General features: G+C 47.1%; 1 protein-coding gene across 1 annotated transcript in view; it reads right to left on the bottom strand.

The window, feature by feature from the left end:
* The window catches only part of LOC138579901 (piezo-type mechanosensitive ion channel component 2-like), a 2,232,767-nt gene that overhangs the window by 2,099,374 nt on the left and 107,155 nt on the right, over positions 1 to 26,238 (bottom strand). The window contains exon 4 of the mRNA XM_069650129.1: positions 12,286 to 12,448. Within this exon, the coding sequence (XP_069506230.1) occupies positions 12,286 to 12,448 (163 nt within the window). The remainder of the gene's footprint in view (positions 1 to 12,285; positions 12,449 to 26,238) is intronic.

The raw sequence follows: 26,238 nt of genomic DNA, 5'->3' as shown, positions 1-26,238 counted from the left end.
TTCTGGCAGAGGGAGGTCTGGGTGTGTGTGTTTTGCCTGTGGGGGGAACCATTGGGTGTCTTCGCCTAGGCTTCAATGTATCTGGGCTGGCTGGAACTGGGGGAGGAGTTTTTCACTCCCCTGCCCTTTATCTGCCAAAGTTCCAAAATGTAACCAGTTCCCACTGGGAGACTGGCTGTCCTGATTGGACAGCCCCTCATCCCTTTCTGTAAAATGGTGAGAGAGTTTGCAGAGGAGTGTGTGGGAAAACTGAATAAAAGGTGAGGTTCCTGAGGTGAAAGGCAAGTCGACCACTGGAACAGAAGAACCAAAGCTGAAGATGACCAGAGACGCCTGCAGACCCTTCCAATCACTGTGAAGTGACCACTGCTGTCCTGATCCCGTTTTCTATTCGACAGAGGCACTCCAAAGAGGACGACTCCTCCCCTTTGGCTGGTGGGACCAACCAGACCTGAGACGAACTACAAACTGAGCCATTTCCTGAGGTGCTGTGCCTCTCCAGAGCTGCACACCAAGAATACCAGGAAATCTCTGACCCATTTGCAGTGCACCGTCTTTGAAAGGCCAAATGCATCCAGAACTTTGGTGAGCTCCAGTTCGACCTCCAGAGGCACAACCCCACTCATCTAAGTCCCATCACCAGAGTGCAGGACCTCAGAAGCGAAGAAGATCGACTGGGCGAATACTGTCCTTTGTTGGTACTGAGAAAAAGGCACCAAAACCGCAGACCACAAAGAGATTGAAGAAATCCATGCCATGGTCCTCTCTCAAGACTGCTACTGAGACATCCCATTCAGAGTCCTTCCTTTCATCCCCTAGACCCTCCAACTTCTTCAGGCAACCGATTTATATTGGTTGTAGTGGACCATGCCACTAGATACCCTGAAGCTATACCAATGAGAAATGTCACTGTTCAGGCAGTGGCTAAGGCCCTACTTGGTATTTTTACCAGAGTAGGATTTCCTAAGGAGGCTGTATCCGACAGGGGGTCAAATGTTATGTCCCACTACATGCAGGCCATGTGGAAAATCTGTGAGGTCACCTACAAATTCTCTATGTCCTAACACCCTCAAACGAATGGGTTAGTACAGAGGTTTAACAGGACTATGAAGAGCATGATTGGTGCTTTAGAGGAACCACTTAGAAGAAAGTGGGACTTTCTACTTCCATGCCTTCTTTTTGCCTATTGAGAGGTACCTCAAGCTGGAGTGGGCTTTTGCCCCTTTGAACTCCTCTACGGTCATCCAGTCAGAGGCCCTTTGGCAATGACTAACGAGGGTCTGGAGAGTGCTCCAACCCTTAAGCCAGTACAAATTACTGACTATGTGGCTAGGCCTGAGACAGGGGATGGCACAGATGATGACAGAGGCGTTTGAGAACTTGAAAGCTGGTCAAGCATGGTCAGAAGGCTAACATGATGGAGTTTACTCTGACCACCAGGTTCTCATAATGGGTCCAGTGGGACAGAGGGTTGTACAGGACAAATGGACAGGACCCTTCAGGTTTTTAGGCGAGCTTGGAGAGGTCAACAATTTGGTAGACTTGTACAACCCCAAGGAGGCCCCTAGGGTCTTTCATACCAACCACCTGAAGTCTTAAGTCTCTAGACCAGAGATAGGTGCATTGCTCCTAGCTTCTGATCAAGAAGAGGAGAGTGAGCCTCTCACAGATCCTCTAAAGGGACACGCTTCAGATGTGTCTATAGAAGGAGCTGAACTCTCTTCTAATTTGACACTGCAGCACCAGGAGGAGTGCAAATCTGTATTAACAATTTTAACTCAGTTTGTCCCTCTGTTCTCACTTCCACCAGGCCTGACCCCTTTGGGCCAGCATGACATTGACACGGGTGATAGTGTACCCGTAAAAAGCAGGGAATACAGAATGTCAGATCATGTGAGGAATCACATTAAAGAAGAGGTAAACAAGATGCTTGACCTTGGAGTGATTGAACATTCCACAAGTCCATGGGCTAGGCCCATTGTGTTAGTGCCAAAAGCAGGTACCAAAGAACATAGGATCTGTGTGGACTAAAGGGCCTTGAATTCAGTTACAATAACTGATGCCCATCTTTTGCCAAGGACAGACAAACTGGTGGATAAGCTGGGCTCAGCGCAATTCCTCACTACCTTTGACTTGACAAGTGGTTATTGGCAAATTGCCATGACTGGCCATGCCAAGGAGAAAACAGCATGTTCTACCCCAGATGACTTGTGCCAGCTTAAGGTCATGCCTTTTGGATTGGAAAATGCACCTGCCACTTTTCAGAGAATGGTAAATCATGTTCTGAATGGGTTAGAGAACTACTGCAGGGCCTACTTGGATGACAGTGCAGTGCTCAGCCCTACCTGGGAAAAACATATTATCCCCCTGGAACAAGTGCTGCATGCCCTTCAACAGGCTGATTGACCATCAAAGCAAGCAAGTGTCATGTTGGTCAGAGTAAAGTGGTCTATCTTGAACAAGAGGTAGGAGGAGGTGAGATCAAGCCCTTACCCAGCAAGGTACAAGCTGTACAGGACTGGGCCACCCCCACTAATCAAACTCAAGTAAGAGCCTTTTTAGGACTTACGGGATACCACAGGAACTTCATTGTGAACTATGGAATCATAGCTTCTCCTATAAATAATGTGTCCTCTACCAAGTACCCTAAAAAAGTAAAGTGGAATGTGGACTGTGAAAAAGCATTCGGGGAGCTGAAAGAGGCACTCTGTAAAGCTCCAGTGCTGAGAGCTCCAGATTACAACCAGGACTTTTTAGTCCAGAGTGAGGCTTCCAACACAGGGATAGGAGCAGTCTTGAGTCAATTTGATAGCAAAGTCAGGGAGCATCCCATCTGCTTTATTAGAAGAAAACTAAAAGATAGGGAAAACCGGTGGGCCACGATTGAACGTGAATGTTTCCCCATTGTATGGGCCTTAAAGAGGTTTAGGCCATACCTGTATGGAACTACTTTCAGGATTCAAACTGACCAGCAATCCTTAAGGTGGTTGATGCAGTTGAAAGGAGAAAACCACAAGTTGCTCAGGTGGTCCATTAGCCTTCAAGGCTTTGACTTACCTATTGAGCACAGGTCAGGTACCCAACATAAGAATGCTGATTGTCTCTCCAGAAATTTCAGACCCCGTTTTCGACATGTCAGAGGAGCCCCAAAGAGGACGACTCCTTCCCTTTGGCTGGTGGGACCAACCAGCCCTGGGACAATCTACAAAGTGAGCCATCTCCTGAGGTGTTGTGCCTCTCCAGAGCTGCAGACTGTAAATACTAGGAGACCTCCGACCCATTTGCAGTGCATCATCTTTCAAAAGCCGAATCCATCCAGAACTTTGGGGAACTCCAGTTGGACCTCCAGAGGCACGATACAACTCATGTAAGTCCCCTCACCAGAGTGCAGAACTTCAGCAACGAAGATGATCAACTGGGCGAATACCATCCTTTGTTGGTGCTGAGAAAAAGGCACCAAAACTGCAGACCGACCTAGGAGACTGAAATAATCCATGCCAGGTGTCCTCTCTCGAGACTGCTGCTGAGACATCCCATTCAGAGTCCTTCGTTTCATCACCAGACTGAGGAATCAGGAGACCGGCTACATCACTGCTGCACAGAGGAGAATCCTGCTACAAGCATTTCTTCTGCCTAAGGTACGGTGAGGTGAAAGGTATAACTTAGCTTGAACCGAGAAGTCGCTCCAGAGTGGCTGGAGTGCGTGAAGAGGTCTCCACGGTGTCCACTCTACCTCTGACCCAAACTTGCCAGATGGTGTCCCTTTAGGGAGTCCTTTTGCAGGGTCCCCCTCATTGTGTTATATTACTAAGTAATTTATCCTACAGACTGAAAGTATCCTGAGGAACCTTTGCTGTTCTGCTACTTCTTAAGACTTTGGGTCCACTCCGAACTGACTTTTTCGTATAGTTAGGTATTGGATGTTTAAAGCGTTAGATAGCTTGGAAAGTGTCTCTAGAACATTAAGCTCTGGTGCTGTGTGATTAACCAACATTTTTCCCTTCGAAAATACTTTATTGTATGTGGTTTTGCTAACTAAATACAATTACTGTATTTCTGTCAAGTAACGCAAATGTGCGGTAGTAACAATAATACGTTAGAACTATCATTAGTGTCAAACTCTGTAACAATTAAGTATTTATCTACCTTACTTGTGCAATTATAATAAATGTATATTTTAATATAACATTTTATGTGTAAGTGTTTCTTTGGACTATTGTATTTACTGGGTTCAGTGTACTTACCTACAACTCACATCTTCCTCCTCTGATAAGGCTGGCTGCTCTCCCCTTCTACCAAGATCATTTCAGTAGTATAGACTTATACTAAGAGTTGGGGACCTGTATACCAAGGGATAGTTTTATGAAGTCTTACCTCCAGTGGACTTTAGGAAAACTCCCCTAACAAGAGGCATCACATGGTGATTGGCTGAGTCTGAAACAACTTGATGGCCATACCACCAGGGCACAGTGTGCCATTGTATCCCGCGGGGACTGAAGAAGTTAAAGTGTGACCGTTGAAAAATTGGTGCAGGGGCCATACTGTCACCAGAGACCAATGTGGGTCCTCTGGGAAATACTGAGCGACATGCATGGTATGGGCCTCAGGATAAATCACAGTACAAGGCAAAGTGACCTCAGCCTTTACAGATACCGAAGCCCACTCGGTGCAAGCACCGGTAACAGTCTCTGTACCCTAGGGTCTTTCATACCAACCACCTGAAGTCTTAAGTCTCTAGACCAGAGATAGGTGCATTGCTCCTAGCTTTTGATCAAGAAGAGGAGAGTGAGCCTCTCACAGATCTTCTAAAGGGACACGCTTCAGATGTGTCTATAGAAGGAGCTGAACTCTCTTCTAATTTGACACTGCAGCACCAGGAGGAGTGCAAATCTGTTTTAACTCATTTAACTCAGTTTGTCCCTCTGTTCTCACTTCCACCAGGCCTGACCCCTTTGGGCCAGCATGACATTGACACGGGTGATAGTGTACCCGTAAAAAGCAGGGAATACAGAATGTCAGATCATGTGAGGAATCACATTAAAGAAGAGGTCAACAAGATGCTTGACCTTGGAGTGATTGAACATTCCACAAGTCCATGGGCTAGACCCATTGTGTTAGTGCCAAAAGCAGGTACCAAAGAACATAGGATCTGTGTGGACTAAAGGGCCTTGAATTCAGTTACAATAACTGATGCCCATCTTTTGCCAAGGACAGACAAACTGGTGGATAAGCTGGGCTCAGCGCAATTCCTCACTACCTTTGACTTGACAAGTGGTTATTGGCAAATTGCCATGACTGGCCATGCCAAGGAGAAAACAGCATGTTCTACCGCAGATGGCTTGTGCCAGCTTAGGGTCATGCCTTTTGGATTGGAAAATGCACCTGCCACTTTTCAGAGAATGGTAAATCATGTTCTGAATGGGTTAGAGAACTACTGCAGGGCCTACTTGGATGACAGTGCAGTGCTCAGCCCTACCTGGGAAAAACATATTATCCCCCTGGAACAAGTGCTGCATGCCCTTCAACAGGCTGATTGACCATCAAAGCAAGCAAGTGTCATGTTGGTCAGAGTAAAGTGGTCTATCTTGAACCATGCATGTCGCTCAGTATTTCCCAGAGGACCCACATTGCTCTCTGGTGACAGTATGGCCCCTGCACCAATTTTTCACTCGGTGCAAGCACCGGTAACAGTCTCTGTAGTGGTCTTGGGTGGTTGGGGGGGGCCTGGTGGTGCGGTGGCTACCCATGACAGGCCAAGATCAGACACTCTGAGAAGGAGTTGCCTGGCTGGGTTGCCAAAGAGAAAAGAGGCATCTATCTACCTTCCTCAAACCCACAAAGCACCTGAGGTGATCAGGAGGACTGACCTTCAAGATCTCCTCCGATAGTCAGCTCATGCTTCAATGACTTCTCTGAAAGTGTGTCACAGAGTGTGCATGTATCCACAAAGTGTGAGAGTGCACTACTGAGAAAAGACCTATGACACCTGTGACAACCGTTGCACACAGAAAAACCTGCTTTACCCGGCATGCATAGAGAATTAAACAATGTCAGTGTAAAGAAAAAGAAAACAAATCAAATGAAAGGGTACAGTGGGGAAGCAGCAAGCTAAGGAGGAAAAACTGAATCAGGTGTCTGACCCGTCCAATGAGGAGAAAGGGATGGAGGGTTCAGAGCTTGTGGGGCGGAGTCCAGGGCAAGGCTTGTTGTGTACGTCCAGACCACCTCCATGTGCACATTTTGAAAGATGAAGCGCGGGATGCTGTGCTCAGGCTCCGGTCCTGCCCCAGCTCTGCAGGAACTTCAACAAGTATGGAGGGAAGGGGACGGAATGTAGCAGTATTTCCTGCAATGCCATGTGATATCACTTTCATTACCCCAGGAATCTTGGTTCATTGGTGTCACTGCACTACAGGAACTCCTTGTGCCAATATGACATTTGTGTATTATATGTTTTGATTAGGGCAAGGTAATTATTTTGTTTGTTAAGGTGGAATATAGTTTCCGATAGAACAATATGTCGCAGGTTAGAAAATGACACATCATCTTCTGCATGTCTAAATCATGACAGAAAACTAGTTGCACCATTTAGCCCTTTAGGCAATAGCCTTGCCATGGTTTATGTACACCACCTTCAGTCAGGACTTTTTGCAGCAGCTGTATTTTCAGTCACCTGTAGAATTCATTGATCACCTGTGTAATCTGGATTCATTGTTGGCCAATGTGCTGCAGGCCAACAGTGATCCTGTTCAGAAACTCTGAAAAGGCAAGCATAGGAGCATACTGTGCCACAGATAAAGTCCACATCAAAGGGTCACTAGTGTATTTGTAAAATGGTATTTCATAACTACTGAGTTGTCTGTTCCAATATGAATACTGAACGAGGGGAGGGTGGTTGCATGGTGAATCAAAGATTGGGTCCATCTGTCTATGGTCAAAGACTGACAGGAAGTCAGCTGCAGAGTAACCTATCCCCCAGTGCAGTCCAGTGGAACTGAAAATGATTATCAACGGTTTGGGAGGATAGCTCAGGGGCAACATGCTCGCCTTGGAAGCTAGACGACACGGAGCACCAGAGGTTCGATCCCTGGCTCTGCGCTAAGAAACCTCTGGGTATTAAGTGCGTTATAAATAACCTATCATATCACATCATAACAACGGGTCTCACCTGACACCTTTTCTGTAGTTAAGGAGCCTAGCGATAAGGGTAATCCCTTCCATGCACCATGTGCCCTCCTGGATATAGTGACAGGCAAGGATAAGGAAACACTCTCCTTCGAGAGGGAAAAACCTTAGTTGGGTACAAAACCCTTAAAAAAGTGAAGGAACACATAAGTTCCTTCTCAAGCACAGAATATTTATTTTAACTTTCTGTCAAGGTGTATGACAAATAAGCTACTATTGCCCTCCCGGAGGTTGTTTTAGGACTACTCCAATCCCTTGGTCGGCGGTATTGACTTCCATAATGAATGGAGAGGTGGCATATGGTTGCTTGAGGATAGGTCTATCCCTTAGAGGGGGATAACATTAGACTATTGTCAAGGTAAATAATAACTGAATGGAACAGTAAATCTACAAAGATGTGATTCATAAATTCATGAAAAACTGCTAGAGCGTTAGTAAAGCCAAAGGGCATGATGCAATTTTCAAAGTGACCAAAAGGTGGTCTTACTTTGGTCTCCTGCCCCAATATGGAGTAAGTGATAGTCGTCCCTCAGATCCAAGATGAGAGGTAACAGATAGTTATCCTTGAGGGTCACCTTGTTTAGCCCATGATAGTCTAAACGTTTTTGGAGTTCAGTAAAATCATTTTTGTGGACAAAAACACAGAAGCCTATATCCCCCCAGGGGATTTCTACTCCACTATACGACTATGACGAAGGTCAATTACGAGGTAGTCATAGAAGGATTCTTTCTCAGTTATTGATAATACTTACATGTGCCCAAAGAAAACTTTGGCTCTTGGAAGTAGTTCAATGGCACAAACCTCAGCAGAATAACTTGGCAGTTCTCTGTCACCATAATTAGCAAATATTTTGATGCATTTGTGTTATTTTGTGGCTACTTTATATAGATTGGCCAGGGAATCCTGAGAGACATTTGGAGTCAAAAGATTAGTAACATCTGAGAATTCCAGTTGTTCTTATAGTTGTCACTTCTTGGTAAACTAGGTGGATCCAAGGAAGATTGTATGTATAGATCAATTAATGAATGGGTTATGCCTCTTGAGACAGGAAATTCTGAGGATGACAGGAAAATTGACTGCCTTGATGAAATCAAAGGAGATAATTTCACGATTAAGGATGACCCACATTAGGATGTTAGAGGATTGCTCTGTAACAGGTCCAGAGCTACGTCAGCTTCTATCTGCACCTTCTACAAAAGGCCAAATAGTTTTTGGCTCCCTAGGAATTTGGTGGGAATCTGCCCAAGCATCACCTATCAATCCGCAATCCTGTAGTGCTGAGGTCTCCAAATGTGTGTCAGAGTTGAGTGAAAAGTGGACATGCAGTACAAGAAGAGCAGTATCATGGCTTCTCCGAAGCAAGTTAAGAACAATGAAGGGACTTCATGCATTCGCCCGATCCTCAGTCCCAATTAAGAAGAAGGCATTTCATGACCTACAGGGGGTACAATGGAGCACTCACAGACCAAATGTCCCCAGGAACCACAGTACATGCAGAGGACTTGCTCACGCCATTAGCGTCTTTCATCCTTTGTTAAAAGTCCTCAGGCTTCACCCATGTGCATAGCCTCAGACTCAGGTTTAAAATTAGGTGTAATCACGGGGGGAAGAGAGGGGATACTGCGAGGATAAGAGGAGCAATTTCACTTCCTCTCGTGTCTTCGTTCTGATGGGCGATACTACAGCTAATACACAGCGGTAATTACTTCTGAGAAGGAGGCAGATCGAAACACCCTAGCATACTCATTCTTAAGTTCTTTGTTCAGTCCTAGACAAAACAAGGAATTGTGTGGTATCTAGCCATTCTGACTCAGTGGTTACTTAATAAAAGTGATTGACAGGTGAGTAGGTTCATATTGCCCTGGTGAATATCTTAAAGGGTTTCCTGGGCATAATTGGAATACTCAGCTCAATCAAACATTCCCTTGATGGCCATCAAAAACCCTAAGTAGTCATCCAGGTGAGGGCTATTTGCAGCAAGCAATGAGGTGGCACATACAAGATCATAACCCGCCATGTTGGAGATGATGTACCCAACTTTCACGCGAGAGATAGTGAAGGCTAAAGGCTTGAAAGTAAACTGTGTCATACAGGCATCCAGGAATTTGCAAAGGTTTTTGAAGAACCCATCAAACCTCCTCATAGGCAGACCCGCTTAGGTACATAGAAACACTTGTTGGTGCCTAGAAACACTCGTGTAGAGGTGCAATATAAATACCAAATCATATCATGTCATATCATACCCCAAGGGTTGGATCTGTTGTAGTATTCTCTCTAGCAGTTACCAGGTGATACAAGGTAGCGTACAGAGCCTTGAACATTTGCACTTCAGGGGTAAATGCCTCCACGGCATTGGCCAGCTTCTAGGCCTGATCTACGAATTCTTTATTCTTTTGACGTTGCAATCTCTCAACAATGGGCCTCATCTGACACCTTGTCTGTAGTCGAGCTATCAGTAGCTTCCACATACCACCATCCTCCTGGATACACCTACAGCCAATGATAAGGTGGTCTTGTGGGGGGAAACACCCCAATTGAGTAAAAAGCCCTTCCAATGGAAAGAATACAATGTTGGTGGTAACAGGTGGATGATGATCCACCAATAAGGTAACTGAGGTGAAAGATATATGCCTGAGACAGGAGGAATTCAGGACAGGACACCAGATGGAAGGTTCACAGCATGGATTTCAGGTCAGAACAGTATTCAAATGTGCTCACAGACAAATGTTTTCTAAGTAAGCAGTGGAGGGAGCAGGTAATTGGGAAGATCGGAGGCGGAGGAGGTTTATCTGCTTTTACATTGTGTTACTGAAGACGAGAGCGGCAAGGCCTGAGGCTAGAAGAAGAAACCCCCTTGCGCGCGTGTACGTGGTGATGTTTCGCAGCCTCAAGGGTATCCAGGCAACAAGGTGGAATTAGTACTCAGAGCACGTCAGGAGGCGACAGCTGCATATATAATGTTTAAGTAAGCGCGGGAGCAGCATTAACGCTAAAAAAGAAAGACGCTTTGTGGGAGTGAATTACAAAAGCGCGGCGAATGTTGCAGACATTCTTTGCATATTGCGAGTGAGGTCCATAAGTGCGCAGCTGCACGGTGTACCAGAGACAACATTGAGAAGAGGATTAAGCATGGCAGTGCTTCACCAAGAAATAAGGAGAAGGCAACAGAGCATGCAGTGTGTGGTTGTCCATGGTCTAGAGACTAAGCAGCAACTGATTTATATAGTTCAGTAATCCATTAAGCAGTGCAGTTAACTGTTTAGAAGGAAACCTAAGAGTAATATATTTTTTAAAGGAAGACAAATATTACTAGACAACAGATCAGGGACTGCAACAAATTGAGTCGTGAGAACATTTCTGAAAAGAAAATTACTTTTAATAGAACGTATAGGTCAAAAGAAACTCAACAGAGACTATTACACAAACACAATAAACAAGAGAGTAAACGAGCAAGTCATTCAGTGAATCCCTCTAACCTAATATTCATGAAGAGATGTACCTGAGTGAAGAACTACAGTCCAGTCAGTGAAGATAGGAAGAGGATTCAGAGGTGCCTTGCAGCTCTAAGAGGAGGCAGGCAGGTAACCAGAGGGGAATAGCTCAACAGGAGGAGAAGGAAGAGCAGGAGGTAAGGAACTACGTTTTTAATCTTATGCATTTGGGTTTTAAGTCTTCAGCTGTCGAGTGGAAAACAAACGAAGAGCGCCATAAGTGAAGTCCTGTCATTTTTTATTTTATCCACTTCCCCTTTGTGTCTGAGGTTGTAGGCTCAGCAGTAGTCACTAAAACTCGTTGAGTCCACAGCTTCAAAGAGAGTGTGGAGAGAAGGAGAATTTGAGAGGGTCAGAGGTGGGGAGGAAAGGGAGGAAACTAGGACTAATTAGACAGCTCAGAAACAGAAAGTGTATGGCAAACGGTAGGATCTCCTGCAGAGTTGTGACAGAGAGCGTGTCTCCAGCACCAGGAGGAAAACGTAGAATCAACAGAAATTACAAATCGTCAATGGCGGCTGTCATCTTGAAAAAGACTGGACTGCTGGGCATTCTCAGGCATAACGTGATGGAACAATTAATGAATTCACTGGCCTCCTCATCGATACCACAGAGACTACCACAAATCCCATGTAGTTGGAGTTGTTACATCTTTGACCATCAAACTTTACACTTGTCTCCTAGGGTTGGCGTAGTGCATTTATAGAGGCCCGAGGATGCGTCATTGCAGTCCCTATTCCATGACTTGACCTGGAACATCCTAAAGCCATTTGAGCAATAGTTTCTGGCCCTTTTTGGGTACGAAAATGACAAAGCCAACTTGGAGGGTTGGTTTGTAATTTCTGAGAGTTATTTGGCGGTGATGGTATTGACCATCTCTTTTGATAGCACCTAATCCGTGGGTGGTTCACACAAGGCCTTGCTGTCAGAGTGGGGAGGGGGCCTTACCTTCTTCTCAGCCTCTGGTATGAGTTTCATGCCAGGCAACTCGTCTTGTGCCAAACTACTGAACATATTACTGGCCTCTGTGTCAACATGCACGCTGCGGCCTCTTTGCCTGACGTAGGTTCAGAGCACTGTTGGTCCTTACAGAGCGATTTCATTGCCTTGTCCTCTTAGGAAGATATAGACAGGTCAACCTACCCTTAAGCTAGCAAAGGAGGGTGGCCTTGGTAAAGGTCATCAGAAAACATTGCAGACTGTGCTGGCGGGTGGGTCTAGTCCTCCTGCAAAAGCCAAAATCTGCATCAGATATCACTGAATGAGGAGATTCCCACAGTCTTCACATCTCATGCAGCACATCAGGCTTCAGCCGAATGGGTGTTTTCTTGGGCCTGAAACCCACAACCTCGACGAGTATGGAGGAAATTGGACAAGCCATAGGAGCAATAGAGAAAACACCACGTCAGCATCTCTTCAAATCCTTAGATCTTTTAGGGTATCCCAAATCAGGTATATTCTTATGTATCATTACTTAGATTCTAATGCTAATAGTATAAGAAAAATAAAAAGAACGCAAACCAATGTGTGCTAAAAAGTTAGGGCTCAATTTTGGCACCTGTCATGAGACTTCTTGCGGTCTCTAAATCTGGAATGATAAAAACTAACCTCATCTTCATCATCACCATGACTTCTTGAGCGCAGTGGAGCTTTGGGGATGTTCGTTCTTACGAGCTTCTTGCAAAACCGTCTAATAATGATGCCGCTGATGAACATTCCAATGTCGGGAGCCAGTAGACGTATGATGTTCCCAGGATCCACAAGGCTCAATCTGTAAAGAGTATGGGAGGTAAATGTACACAGAAATAATGTATATCATTATATTTTATTTTTTATTTTGTTGTGAGAAAAGTTATTTACAAATATGCTCAATTCTCAAAAAGAGTAATTGGTTGCTAAACCCCACAAAATCACACTTATTTTCTTCCAAAAACTACTGGCTGCTCACCAATACTTAGAATTGAAATGGCGGCAATCAATGCTCCACACTTGTAGTATAGCTCACTAGGACCTATAGCACTAAACTAAAACATGAATTGGTGTACTTGAGCAGTAGGTTTCAGGTGCAACTTATTACATCCAATAACATACTTACTACTTAAAGTTAAGATTATGAACAGTCTCCGCCTTTTGGTACATGCATTTACTTACAGTTCAATTCGTAGGACAGCCAACACGTGTTTCAAGCCCCACAGGGCTCTTTTTCAAGGCTCACTTAATTACCTAAATGCTAAACTTCCTGACTGGACTAATTTCAATGAAATGTCCAGGTTAAAAAATAAGTATAATGAATAACTGCAAAACATGCGTCAATTATGCAGATGAATGGAATGTGTTCTTACTCTTACTGGGCTTCTTGTTCATTTAGAAAACATTCCTTAAGGAAATGTGGGCAAAAGGACTAGAGGCTTTACATTTATAGGTCCATTAAGCTGAAAGTAATTTTCCATACATGTTAAAGCTTGTTAACACTAATCCAAAACAACAAGAAGCCAGTAAGACTAAGAAAACGTTCTATTCCTCTGAATCAAGAGCATTGTTGCAGAAAGCATGTGGAGTATCCCTGGTTGCAGCTTTGCATATATCCCATAACGGAATAGGGCCCTCATTACGACCCTGGCGGTAAGTATCGGCCATTACCGGCATGGCGCAAATAACGTGTCTGTGCTGGCCAGAGACCGGTAAAAGCGGCACATTACGAGTTCTCGGGCACGAGCATTGCGCCATGCCGGTAATGGAATCACTTAGAACAGGGGGGATGGCGTCCTGCCACTTCTATTAAGTCTCTTTACCTATATATTTTGATAAAGGCTAACTTATTTGGCATGCTAAATATGGCAATAGCTATTTCATTAAGTTGACTGTCATTCGTATTTTAGAAGACGGACAAAAGAGCCCTTCAGAAAAACACTGTAGCTTTTTTATTATTTTGGCAGTGTTAATAAGTGTAAATCAAATTGTATGCATTTAGATTTGACACAAAACTTTTTTTGTTGTTTTCCGTGTACATTTAGATCAAGATACATTCATATTATTCCACAAATGCATTGAAACAAGAGTAACAGACATTGTTTAGCAAAAGTTCACAAATACACAAAATATGGATACACAAAATATGGATACACCATCATTAGTATTTTGTCTCAATGAGCAATAAATGCAAAGAAACCTGGTGTATTCTTTTGACACAGAACAAACAATTACATGTAATGTGTGAGATCAAGAGTCATGAGTGAAAGAAAAAGGCATTATTTGCTTTCTGACACTGGGTATTTTCCGTATTGGCTCTTGAAAAAAGGGACCTAGTCGTTGGTCAACGTCAAGAAACAGATCGAGTTATGGAACGGGATTGTGGGAATAAAGCCCTCAAAATAATGTGTTCCCGTGACGTTTCGGCGTCAAGCCTTCTTCATAGGCCTCAACTTGGTCTCCCCTGTGTAAGAAACAAAGGAAAAGAAAGAAAAAATGGGGCTCAGATTTATGTGGAGCTCATCTAAAAGGAGATAAAATCTAGTGCTAGTGATACTGGCATGCAATAGAATCTATGTGGGACCAACTGTGGGTACAACAGTTGCGCTGTCCATTCGCTTGTTGGCACTTGGTTACTGACCTGGACGGAAGTCCGGGATTTGTATTGACTTCCAATCGTAGTTGACAGGGAATTGTAATTGGAGTGTGGCTGACCTCTTCAAGGTGGTTACTGCAGTTGGATGGCAGTTTAACTGGGTGAACTGGATGGTGGGGTTAAACAAAAAATAAAAATAAAATATATATATATATGTATAAACAGAGTGTAAATACCAAAAGTAAGTAGTCGCTAAAGTCTAGTGCTGTTCTGAACTGGACAGAAGGACAACAAAATACCTGATTCCCGGGGTCTTGCAGCCATCTGGGGCTGTGTGCAGTTGGGAAGAATCCTTTTGAGAAATCCCTTTGTGAGGTGGCTGGCGTATGGGCAGTCGCTCACGTGTAAATCAAAGTCTCAGTCTGCTGGGTTCAGCCTGTGGCTGTACCTTGGTACGGCTTTAGGACCCTGGATTGAACAAACCAGGGTAAAGTTAGAAATACTGCTTTAGTAGTGCAAAGAAGACGAAAAAGAAAAGCACAGAGCTTGGTGTGCAATGGCGCACAGCTCATAATGTGTACATTTTCTCTGGGAGTAGGGACGTGGGGCTGTGAACACAAAACGCCTCCAGAGGCGGGGGCACTTGGTTCTCAGCTCCCCCGTGGTTTGTCTCAGCAGGGTGTTCTTACCTATGGGTCCCTGCACGAGTAAATCGTTGTCTTGAGCTGCGAGTGCCGACTGCTGGAGCCGGCGTAGCTGCAGTGGCAAGATCGAGCTGTGTCTGGGAAGCACACTACGCATGTGCGGGTGTAGAGTGTCTGTGCCCTGGCGCAGGCGCACTTAAATCGTGCTCGAAGGTTGACATGGCAACCATTCTGTTTAATCGGGTGCTTAAGTGATCATTGGGGGAAGGAGGGGTGCCGAGAATTAATGCGGACGGCTGCACATGGGCTGAGAGTGGAGGGGAGCATGTAGGTGATGATAAAGAGCCCTCTCTGCTCATGGGTTCCAACGGGGCGGATCTTTGGCACTGTATAATCGTAGTGGCTGTGTGCCCCACGTAATGTAACCAACACTTCATTACAGAAGTAGTGCTCCTCACCAATATTATGCATGGCAGGAGTTGGTATGAATCACGTGGTAGGGTGTATGTGTGTAAATTCGTAAATTTGATCGTACAATGACACATCTGGAGTTAACAGAATTGAGAATTTATGGAAAGCCTTATACTTTTACAATTATTTGCGCAACATCAATTAGTTTGCATAAAAACTCATGTACATTTAAACACATTGTGCGTGTAAAGGCGGATGCCTAGTTGATACTCTGCTGGGCATAAAAAGGGGTGGCAAAACACGTGCCAGGCGGTCATGTTATGTAATATACTGCAGCTTGAGTTAAAGTGTAGTAGGAACGCTTGGCTAGTTGCTTAGATATAGTGGCATAGTAGGTTCTCCTATTAGTGTGGGAACATAGATATGGGAAACCCAGGTGAAGGTTGTATGGGTGGGATTTGCTTAATCAACCGAAGGTGGTTGGCATGGCCTTGTTGAGGCCTTTCGTTGTGGCTTGAAGTTTGAAGATCCACCATGATTCCTTCTAACTCAGTGCATTGGATGCGTTGGTGGTGTTAACTACTGTATCTGCAATCCACCAATGTATGTCGTCTGCGCTGTGTTGGTATTCCATGTAGTGCGAGACCAAAGGTGCCGAGTGGACTCGACAACGGATCCTGCAACGATGTTCGCCAATTCTTTTGTTAACTTGCCTCTGAGTCTGGCCAACATATCTGAGCCCACAAGGGCATTCAATAATGTATATCACATTTGTGGTTTTAAATTTGAGAAATGTTTGATTTTCCACTCCTTTCCTTCAATATCGAATGATGTTGTTTTTTTGGTGAATCTACACACATAATGGAATCACTGCCATGCTGCTAAAGGGCGTAAAATCCCACTTACCGGCATCGTATGCCGTGCAAATAGCACCTCCGCCACCCTAGCCATCGACATTAGTGGTCACCGCTAATAGCGGTAACCGCAATTAGCGGGAACCGCTATTAGCGGTGACCGTAAATAAGCGGATCCGGAAGTAGCGTCATCGCACAGGAACGGGAAAGAGCACGGCGGCCATCTTGAAAAACACAATCCATTGCCATCCTCTGTTACCAGTAGACACCTGACCCCCACAACTTTCACAAACCTCCTACACCACCCCTTTGACATCACGATGCCTAAAGTTCAGAAAAAGAGCGGAGATCGGCTGCGCCAGGAGCACTTTTCAAGGGAGGAGCTAACAATGTTAGCCGAAACACTCCAAGAGCATGCTGATGTTGTGTTCTCCACGGAGATGACCAGACCGGCGCTGCAGAGAAAAAAGGCAATATGGGCCATGGTCACCCAGAGGGTCAGTGCTGTTGGCACAACACCCCGCACTGCCAAACAATGCCGCAAGCGGTGGGGCGATCTACGTATCCGCGTCAGAAGCATACTGACGGCAAATCGGAATCTTGGCATGGCGACTGGTGGAGGTTCTGAGTCGCCCCTTAAACTACAGCCGTCGGAGGAGATATGTGCCGCCACCATAGGCACGGAGAGCATTGAGGGAGTTGGGGACATGGAGAGGAGCCCCGACATCAGGCGATGCAGGTAGGTGCCTCAAGTCCACCTATGCCAATCTCACCACGATGATGTCCAGATGATTGGGAAGTGCAATGATGCATACCAGGGTCCACCGGGCACATTAGCACAAGACTGCCTACAGGCAGTTCTGACCCCCACCTTGTACATATGCATAATGCTCCCCGTTTCTGTAGCTACCCACATGCCTCCATGCATCAACCACCTAAAGTGAGACTACCTGTATGTCACTGCCTCCAATGTGAACCATCCAGCAATCAAAATGAATGCAGCCATCACAATGCCTGCTCAATGCCCGTAGACCCATCACTAACCCTCTCCCTCCTTTGGTCCACCACAGGCTCACATTCAGACAGCGCCGATGATGACACAGGTGCAACCACTGCCAAGAGGGCCAGGGCCGAAGAGGCACAACACCGTCCCTCCACCTCAGGGGGAACAAGGAAACCCCAACAACAGGAAATGTCCCACAGCACAGCACAGGCCACAGCACCGATGGCTACCAAGTCCACCACTTCGGCGCCACCGGCATTCACCATCTGCCCAGTGTTGTCCACCGAAGGCACTGGATCCGCAGAAAGCAGCACCATCGGTGAAACTGCCGCCACCGCAGCGATCTCCGACAACGAGGAAGGGGATGTTGATAATGTTGTGTGTCCCCCCACTGGCCCCCCTACCTGTCCCTGTGCAGCCAGCATGACAACAGCATACAGGGGCTATCTCCTGGAAACTCTTTGCCGGTTACTCCCAGCCCAACCGCACATGTGCAGGAGGGCAGCAGTATAATGGACACGCCATAACCATCAGCCACAGGCCACAACACCCAAGAGGTAATGCAGGAAATCATTACGCGCCAACAGCAACTTACAGCCCTGTTGACACAGCATGTCACAGAATGCACCATCACTAGGGAGGAAATGCGTGATTGTGCTGCTACTCTTAGGTCTGCTATCGAGTCCAGTTCTAAGGACATTTGTGCTGAACTGGCACGGTGCGGCACGTACTTTCTGAGTTAGTACAAACAATGCGGGACATGCGTCCCAGTGAGCAACCCAGTTCTTCCTCGGCTGCCAGTTCAACCAGAACCAGCCCTGTGTGCAGATCGGGCAGGAACCTGCGCCGTTCCAACAGGAGTGCACCGGGTGCTGGGAGCGGGGGATGCCAATAGGCGCAGTCTTGTGAACTAGTGCCACATGATGCACTTGTGCACAGTCATCCACACCATGTTTTGGGGAGTAGAGGGGTGAGGGGGGAGTGGGTGTGTTGGGGAGTAGAGGGGGTAGGGGAGAATGGGTGTGTTGGGGAGTAGAGGGGGGGAGGGGGTAGTGGGTGTGTTGGGGATTAGATGGGGGATGGAGGAGGGGGTGTGTTGGGGAGTAGAGGGGGGAGTGGGTGTGTTGGGGAGTAGAGGGGCGAGGGGGGAGTGGGTGTGTGGGGTGGTGGGTGTGTTCACTTAGATTTACCTTTTCAATACACTTTTTGGTTATGCAGAAATCACATGTGTGGAGATTGCTTATTGCGTACGTGTGCTTTATTGGTTAACAGTCTACAGTGTCCATGTCCCTGACACACCCAGTGCCCCAAGTGCCATCTCTCATGTAACACCCCCCCATCCATGTGTGCTAGAAGATTTGGTTGATCAAAGTCCGACGCATGTCACGTCCCTCCTGTGCATCGCTTACTCACTGAGGTGCTGCCCCATCCCCACCCTCCACATCCTCTTCGTCAGGTGGTTGCTGTTCTGCGTCAGGGGGCAGGGGCACATTCCGTCTGATGCACATATTGTGTAGCATGACAAATGCCATGACGATCTTTGCCACCTTCTCATAGCGGTACAGGAGTGCCCCACCAGACCTGCTGAGGCAGCGAAACCGTGCTTTCAAGAGGCCAAATGTCTGCTCAATCACCACAAGGGTTTGTGTATGGGCACAATTATAGCCCTCCTCGTGCCTGTTCTGTGGGTTCCGGACTGGGGTAAGGAGCCACCGCTTCAAGGGATAGCCTGCATCACCTGCATGTGGGCAACAATGTATGTGTAAGTCAACTCATCATGTTTGACCTCATTAAGTGACACCATGGCATGCATTTATTTCTTCATCTCAACCCCATTTCCATGCATGGAGTCACACGATGTGACTGATGTGTGTATTCCTCTAATGGACTGTTTTGCATCTCATCGATTAGTGTGCGCTGGGGGGTCCAGTGGCTTGTGAGTGCACCTGCACTGTGTCAGTCCACGACCGATGTTTCTGTGATCTTGCAGATGTCCAGTTATTTGTATGCTTTCATCCTGGCAACGTTGATGTCAGCCTCATTATGCACTCACTACGCACAACAAATGGTGTCATGCAATTTCGTTGGGCCTCTGTGTCAGTGTGGTGGTGTATTGATGTATGTGACTCCTATGTACGCAGTAATGGGGGACTGGCCTTTCAGTTCATGATGTTTTGTGCTGTGCATTGGCTATAGTCGTTGCTTGTAGCTGCATTTTGTTGAGGGGAATGCGGTCTGATTTGGAACAGTGCACATACAGATGTCTGTGGGATGGTTGGGACACCGGTTCATTCGCATGGTAGGGCTGCTTACATCTTGCATTATGTGGTCAGGTGTCAGGTCCAGTCTGGGCTGCTTTTGGGGTATGAGCTTACTCCATTCCCTCTGGCACTCGCAGCTAGGTTATGTATGCATCTCTCCCCCCCATCTCAGCCAGGTGAAGTATGCATCTCTCCCCCATCTCAGCCAGATGAAGTATGCATCTCTTCCCCCCCATCTCAGCCAGGTGAAGTATGCATTTCTCCCCCCCATCTCAGCCAGGTGAAGTATGCATCTCTCCCCCCCATCTCAGCCAGGTGAAGTATGCATCTCTCCCCCCCCCATCTCAGCCAGGTGAAGCGGAGCACAGACACTACCTTCAGTAGGGGTGGGATGGCGGTGCGTGTTTCAATGAGGCTGACAATGTCATCATGTATCATGTCCACAATGGTGGTGATGGTGTCCCGGTCCAGGCGGTACAGGGTGTGGATCTGCTCAGCGGTTAGGTTGAATGGACTGGCTCTGATGCGTGGGATTGGGGGCTGCCTGCGTGGTGGCACTGGCTGTGCTGGGGGGGCATGCTGGCCCTGCCTTTCCCTCCTTCTCCTCCTGCGTCTCCTCTGAGATGCCTGTTGTTGTTGAGTTGATTGGTCAAGACCAGGAGGGAAGAGGAAAGGTCCGCCCATTCAGAGAGGAAGGAGGAGATCTGACCAGGTGGTCGATAGATAGTAGCCACAGTGAGGGAATAGCTTGCAGACGGGGCATTCGAAAGAGGAGTAGGCCTGCATAGGAATGACAGAGGCAGGAATCTACTCTGGGAAGATCAGGGCTACACTCCCTCCGGGGCGGTTGGACCTGGGCGCGGAGAGGATCTTGTAGCCGTCAGGGAGGAGAGTGTCGAAGCTGGTGACAGAGCTGGCTGTGAACCATGTCTCGTGAGACCGAGGACATCGTGGTCAAGTTCCTCCAGGAGGCGGCAGATGTCAGAGGAGTGTTTGACAGCTGAGCGAGAGTTAAGAGTGGCAATGTGCAGAAGGTTGCCGTCCCTGAAAGACTTCCGGGGAGGGGTACAAATCAGAGGTAGGCCCAGCAGATGTGTAGAAGAGGGAGGAGGAGAGGGCAAGGTAGCCAAGGAGGACACAGCAGGGGAAGGCAAGGAAGCCGTGGAAGGAAGAGAGGGAATAGCAGGAGAAGATGCGGTCCAACACCTCTCTGTGGAGTACCCATTTGTGCTGTGCATGCGACTGTCTGCTCAACTAGTCTGCCCATACATTTTAGTCTCTTATGAAATGAGAAACTATAGAACAGACTGAGTGATCCAGACACTAGTCCCAAAGCTCCAGAGCCAGAAGGCAGAGAGCTTGAGAATTCATTCCTCCATACTTGTTCATGTAAAATATGTCTGCTGTGTTTTCTGATAGTGATGGCTAGAAAGCCTTCATCACTCAGAAGACTGCCTTTAATTTCGGATAGTTGATGTGAAGGCGAGATTCCTCTGTACTCCAGAAAATGTGCAGCTCCGACCAGACCATCACTGCACCTCAGCTCATCAGTGAGGAGTCTGAAAATAGGTTGCTTGTTGGGGGTGGAGGATAAAAACAGATTCCAATTGTGAGATTTTGTTAATCCATCCGACAGAGAAGATCTGTATTCATTTCTGTGGCAAATGAAATAGACACCGACTGAAGTTGAGCATCCTGAGGCAAGTGACTCAACATTCGTAATTGAGTGCATCTCATATATAGCCTTGCATGAGAAACTACAACAATGCACAAGTCATCAAACCAGGTAGCTGTTCAAACATCAATGCTGACATGCTGTTGTTCAGAGATTCTCTGCAAATACATGTTAGATTTTATATCTTCCAGGAGAGGGAAGACCTTACCAACCTTCCAGTCCCAGATTAATCCAGTGCACTGGTTCTTTGATTAGGACTCAAAGTTGATATCTTATGGTTCACAGTGAGGACCATCACAACATCCAGTTGGAGAACCTGAATGACTGAATCCTTTATCTGTAAAGGTGTCAAGGCTCGAATTGGTCAATCATCCAAATGGGAGGGAATATGTATCCCTTTGTGACAGAAATGCAACAGTATAGAATCCATCACTTTCATGTAGACCCTTGGGATGAGGAGAGGCCACAAGGAAGCACTTGCATTGATAGAGGGCATCCATTATCAAAGAACTGAGACGTTTCGAGTGTGGCTCCCAGGTAGAACGTTAGTTGGGGTGACCATCTAGAATCCCTCCTTGGGTCGCAATGCATTGAAGTCGGAGAGCTTGAGGACTGTTGTCCAATCCTGTTGTCCTTATTTGGAAGGGCTAAGAAACAAGAGAAGTGCCCATCATCCACCAGATTCAGTGGACTCTTCTCTACTGTATCTAGTTCTTCATTTTTGCAAGCCATGCAGAAGGTCCGATGAACATATTTCGTGGGGGTGGTCGGGAAGGCTGGAAGTTGATGGGAAATGGGAGCCTGTATCCATTGCATACTAAAAATATCATCCACAGGCCTGATATTATTTAGCTTCAGGGTGTTAAATGAAGGGATATTCTGCCCCCAACTTGAGTTTAATGCATCTGAACACTTCTATCCTCAAAGTTTCAGCTTCTCACCGTGGACCGAAGTCAAGGTTAGGAATCCCTTTCTGGGTCTCTGTCTCTACTTTGGGTGTGTAGAGATGACTGTCCACATCTATCTCTCTCCTGGGTTTGAGTTATAAACACACTGAAGCCCAGCTGCTTGAGCACTGGACTATCTGCTAAAAGAAAGAGGAAGGTTTGGGAGTAGGTCTGGTATTAGCTGATAAACTTTTTGCTGACAATGTGGGTCTTTTCTTTAATTCTTCATAAGTTGATGGAGGAAAACAAGCAAGCACATCAAAGAGAAGGGCCTTTGTCGTCTTCTGAACCACCAGAATAAGCGTTGTAATCTTGAGTCAAGCTATCAGCCTCATGTTGAATCCTAAGCACATGCCTGTTGCAGCTGTATCCAAATGTGGATCAGCTGCAACAGGCATGTGCGTCAAATGTGAGTCAAGGATATCCTGGGCTATGGGCTTAGATTCTCTTGGCCAGGCCATGGATTGCTCCTTGAGGTCCCCATTTAGGTGTGGTGCAAAGCTCTCGATTTCCTTCCAAAACTTGTTGCACACTGTTAGAATTGCATCCTTGTTGTCATATTGTAGGTGTTGGGCCCTATTTGTGTAGACTTTTTTATATTGAGTCTAGATATTTTTTGTCTTTTCCTGAGGTAGTTAAAACAGGCTAGGCAGAGGCTGATGATGAAGAAGACAGGGATTTTCCGTGGGAAAGGGAAGCAGAAATCACCACTTATTTTGCTGGTGGGTTAGTACTGATACATAACTTTTTACTTGCCATTTGTCGATGCCTTGCATTCAGATTCTAGCTAACTACATAGATAGTGGGTAGGTTTTCCAACAGTTTTTGACTTCTTTTAAAACATCAGTTTTCAGTGGAATAACTATCTCGTCTGTATCAGAGAATCAGCAAGGACACTGGTCTCCCCATTAGTAGATGTGGTAGGTGGAAATCTGCGATTTCCAAGATGTTCATGGATGTGTCATGGAAAGCCTTTAGTAATTGTTGGATTTCCTCTGTTTCCTTCCACTCAGCAGTGTGCTCGGAAACTGGTTGGGTTTCATTATCTGGAATAGCAAAGCTAGAAGGTGGAACTGTAACCGCACCAATCTGTGTCGGTAAGATGCCGCCTGGCACTACTGCAGGTGTCATGCATACAAATGGAACAGCAGCCTTTTATGTCCCAACAGGCTGACTACCAGACTCTGATGGGGTTGCGTTGACGTTGTAGAGCCTCCTGTTTGAGGTAATACCTCCAGTATCATATCCCTAAACAAGGATCTCATATTTGGCAAGGTCAAAAAGGTGTGACAGCGTTCTATCAGGTACTCCTCTTCACAGCTAGGGAGGATTCGGTGTCCTCCTCCTGCCTCAGGAATAGGTCCTGTTGGCAATGACTGGGTGCTAAATGATGAACGTCCTAGAAAGGACCATGCCTCTGACTGCTTTAACTAAGGAGGCCAAAAGGGGGTGCCCGTATAATGCTCTCAAAAAGGGTCTGTCCATTGTACATAGAGTGTAAACTGGGTAAGCTCTGTTGTGACAAGTTCTTTGGCAGATATCATACAGTGTAAGGGTGTTGAAGAAGGAAGCTGACACAAAGGTTTTATGGTTTTGGTTATAAACTTTTATTTGTGTATAAAGAAAAGGTCCTCGAGGGTGATGTTGAGCCCAGCCAAGATGGCAGCGAGCCTGTGTGCTCCCTGGCTCTTTGATAAATCCGGACTACATCCTGACACCCTTTCGCCAAGCACTATGGTTATGAGTGATGCTTCAGGTGTGCGAGTATCCTGGCCATGTCCCTGTCAAGTTTGGAGCCCCCAGCCCGCTTGGAAGAACCGTGAAAGGCAAAACTGTGGATTGGGACGGACCTGAGGAGTTTGCACTGTGCAGCGTGTGAGACCGCCGGTGAAGCTGGTTGGGCCGCACTGCAGCTGTGCGGTGTGCCACTATGCCCAGCAGCCCTCCTTGTGGGAGACTGGGAGCAACGACTTCTGCAATTCTTGCCTGCCCGGGGGGCGTCTGCAGGGCGCTCCGGAGGACTGTGTAGTGAAGAGCTGGTGCCTGCCATGGTGCTGTGGCTGCCGCGATAGCCGTCATTAGGAGAACAGCACTGGGGAGATGGGGGACCCTGCAGTGACACTGGAGGAGAGGGGGGAGCCTGCCCCAAGCGGCGAGGGGAGGCGCTAGTGAGGGATATTACGGCATGTGCAGACCTTGGACCTCGGAGGGTGCCGGGCAAGCCTCAGAATGGTTGCCGGGGACCAGGCTGCCACAACTATATCCGCAGAAGAAGAGTGGATTAGATACAAACCGGGACTATAGTGGAGTTAAGACAAAGCTGTGGAGGACCGTCGGAGCGCTGTGACGAAGATTGCGCACAACGGTCACGGTGAGAAGGCCCTATCCTCCAGGCTGTTGTGTTGAAGCTTTGTTTACAAGTTGCTGGCAGCACTATAGAGTGATCCCTTGGTACCCGAATGCAACACTGAATGCTGCAGCAATACTGAGAGCTGTCCCTGACCTGTTGGAGTATTAGCTAACAACATAGGGAAATCGGACTGGGTGTATACTCTGGCCATCTTTGCACCCTGGGGGAAGGATTAATGTGGATGTGCTGGAGGGTCCACTTCTGCTGCATGCATGGGTGAGGTGCAATCTGATGCCAAGGTGAGAGGCATGGCACCTGGAGGCGTCTGCGGCGCTTGGACTTCAGTGCCAGCAGATAAGTGGTAAGAGTGGGCAGCGTAGCACAGGACAAGGGGGATACCTGTTTGCCAGTATACCTGAAGGAACTGCAGATGCCCCTTCTGCGAGCAGGTCAGTGTGACTAGGGTCGAGCAGGGCAAGGGCCCACCCGGGTGATTACCTAGTGTAGACCTGGTGTGGGAGTGCAAGGCCACGTGCCCTTGTGCCACAGAGGGGGCAGAGGTGGTCATTGTGCCCAGAGGGAAGTACTGCTGCATGGCTGAGGACCAGTGAGGAGGCAGACACTCTGGGGTGACCATTTGTTGGAGCTGCGGGCCTCAAATACTGGAGTGTGTGCCCCACTCCCCCAGCATGTGCCAGAGTCTCATATCTAAGTCATATAAGGCAGGGAAACAGCAATCAGATTTTGCATTTTGATACCCCTGCATCGATGAAGAACCCGGAGGCAGTGGTGGACTCCCCGGAAGGGACCTCTCAGTCTCAGCCCCTTGATCCCAGTGGCACATTCAATGACATCAAAACTATGCTTAATCAACTACAGGCCAGTATACAGTCATTGGGCCTCATTACAAGTGTGCCGGTCCGGAAACAATGGTGCTGGTAAGCCTACCGGCACTGTTGTTTACGGACCGACACACTATGGAGTTGTCTCACGGAGCCGCTGTGCTCAACAGAGAAGACCCTGCCGGCTACAGTGGCCGTGGTAAGCAAACCGTAACGGAAGCACTGGCACCATTATTAACAGTGCTGGTACTTCTGTGTTCCCTATTCCCATTGAGTCCTATGGGGAATTACAATTTACCAGCGCCTGACGGAATAACTTGAGAATAGTGGGTGTGTCCGAGGCAGTGGACCATCGAACTATGGAACCCCGGGTTGAATCCATTCTGCGTGAGGCTCTTGGCAGTGAGAACTTCTCAGAAGTCTTCATAGTGGAAAGGGCACATTAGATACCCAGTGGAAGGAAGCCAATACCGGGAGCCCCACCTAGGCCTATCATAGCACGTATGTTGAACTATCGGGAAAGAGACAGGGCACTGCGAAAGGCCAGAGAGAAGGGGTCAATGCTCTACAAAGGGGAGAGGATTTCTCTGATAAAGTTCATGCAAACAGGCAAATGCATACTGATGTTAAAAAAGGTTGAGTGAGAGGGGCATGAAGTATGCTTTCCCCACCAAACTTAGAGTGGAGTATGGGGGGCACGTATTGTTCTTCCACACACCCGAAGAGGCAAATACTTTTTTGGAGTCATTGCCCAGAGTTCTGAGGGACGGGGGAATAATGACAGAGGGGGAAAGAGGGGATCCCAGTGAAGTCTGTTAATGGGATAACGGCCAATGCTGCTTATTATGCTGGTAATGTAGAATGAGGTGTGAGGGGAGCGAACTTGTTCACAAAGAGCTTTGGTGACTGGGCACTTCAGTAACCTCATGCGGAAGCTACTGATGGTTGAAGTTTGTGGGGGGGGGATAACTGGCGTGTTGTGGTTGCCGGCGGTGGGTTTTGGGGAGTG

The sequence above is a fragment of the Ambystoma mexicanum genome, chromosome 3p, assembly GCF_040938575.1.
Source record: "Ambystoma mexicanum isolate Mex_15411 chromosome 3p, UKY_AmexF1_1, whole genome shotgun sequence".
Taxonomy (NCBI): domain Eukaryota; kingdom Metazoa; phylum Chordata; class Amphibia; order Caudata; family Ambystomatidae; genus Ambystoma; species Ambystoma mexicanum.
The sequence above is the reverse complement of the archived record's forward strand: the minus strand, read 5'-3'. Positions and strand labels throughout refer to the sequence as shown.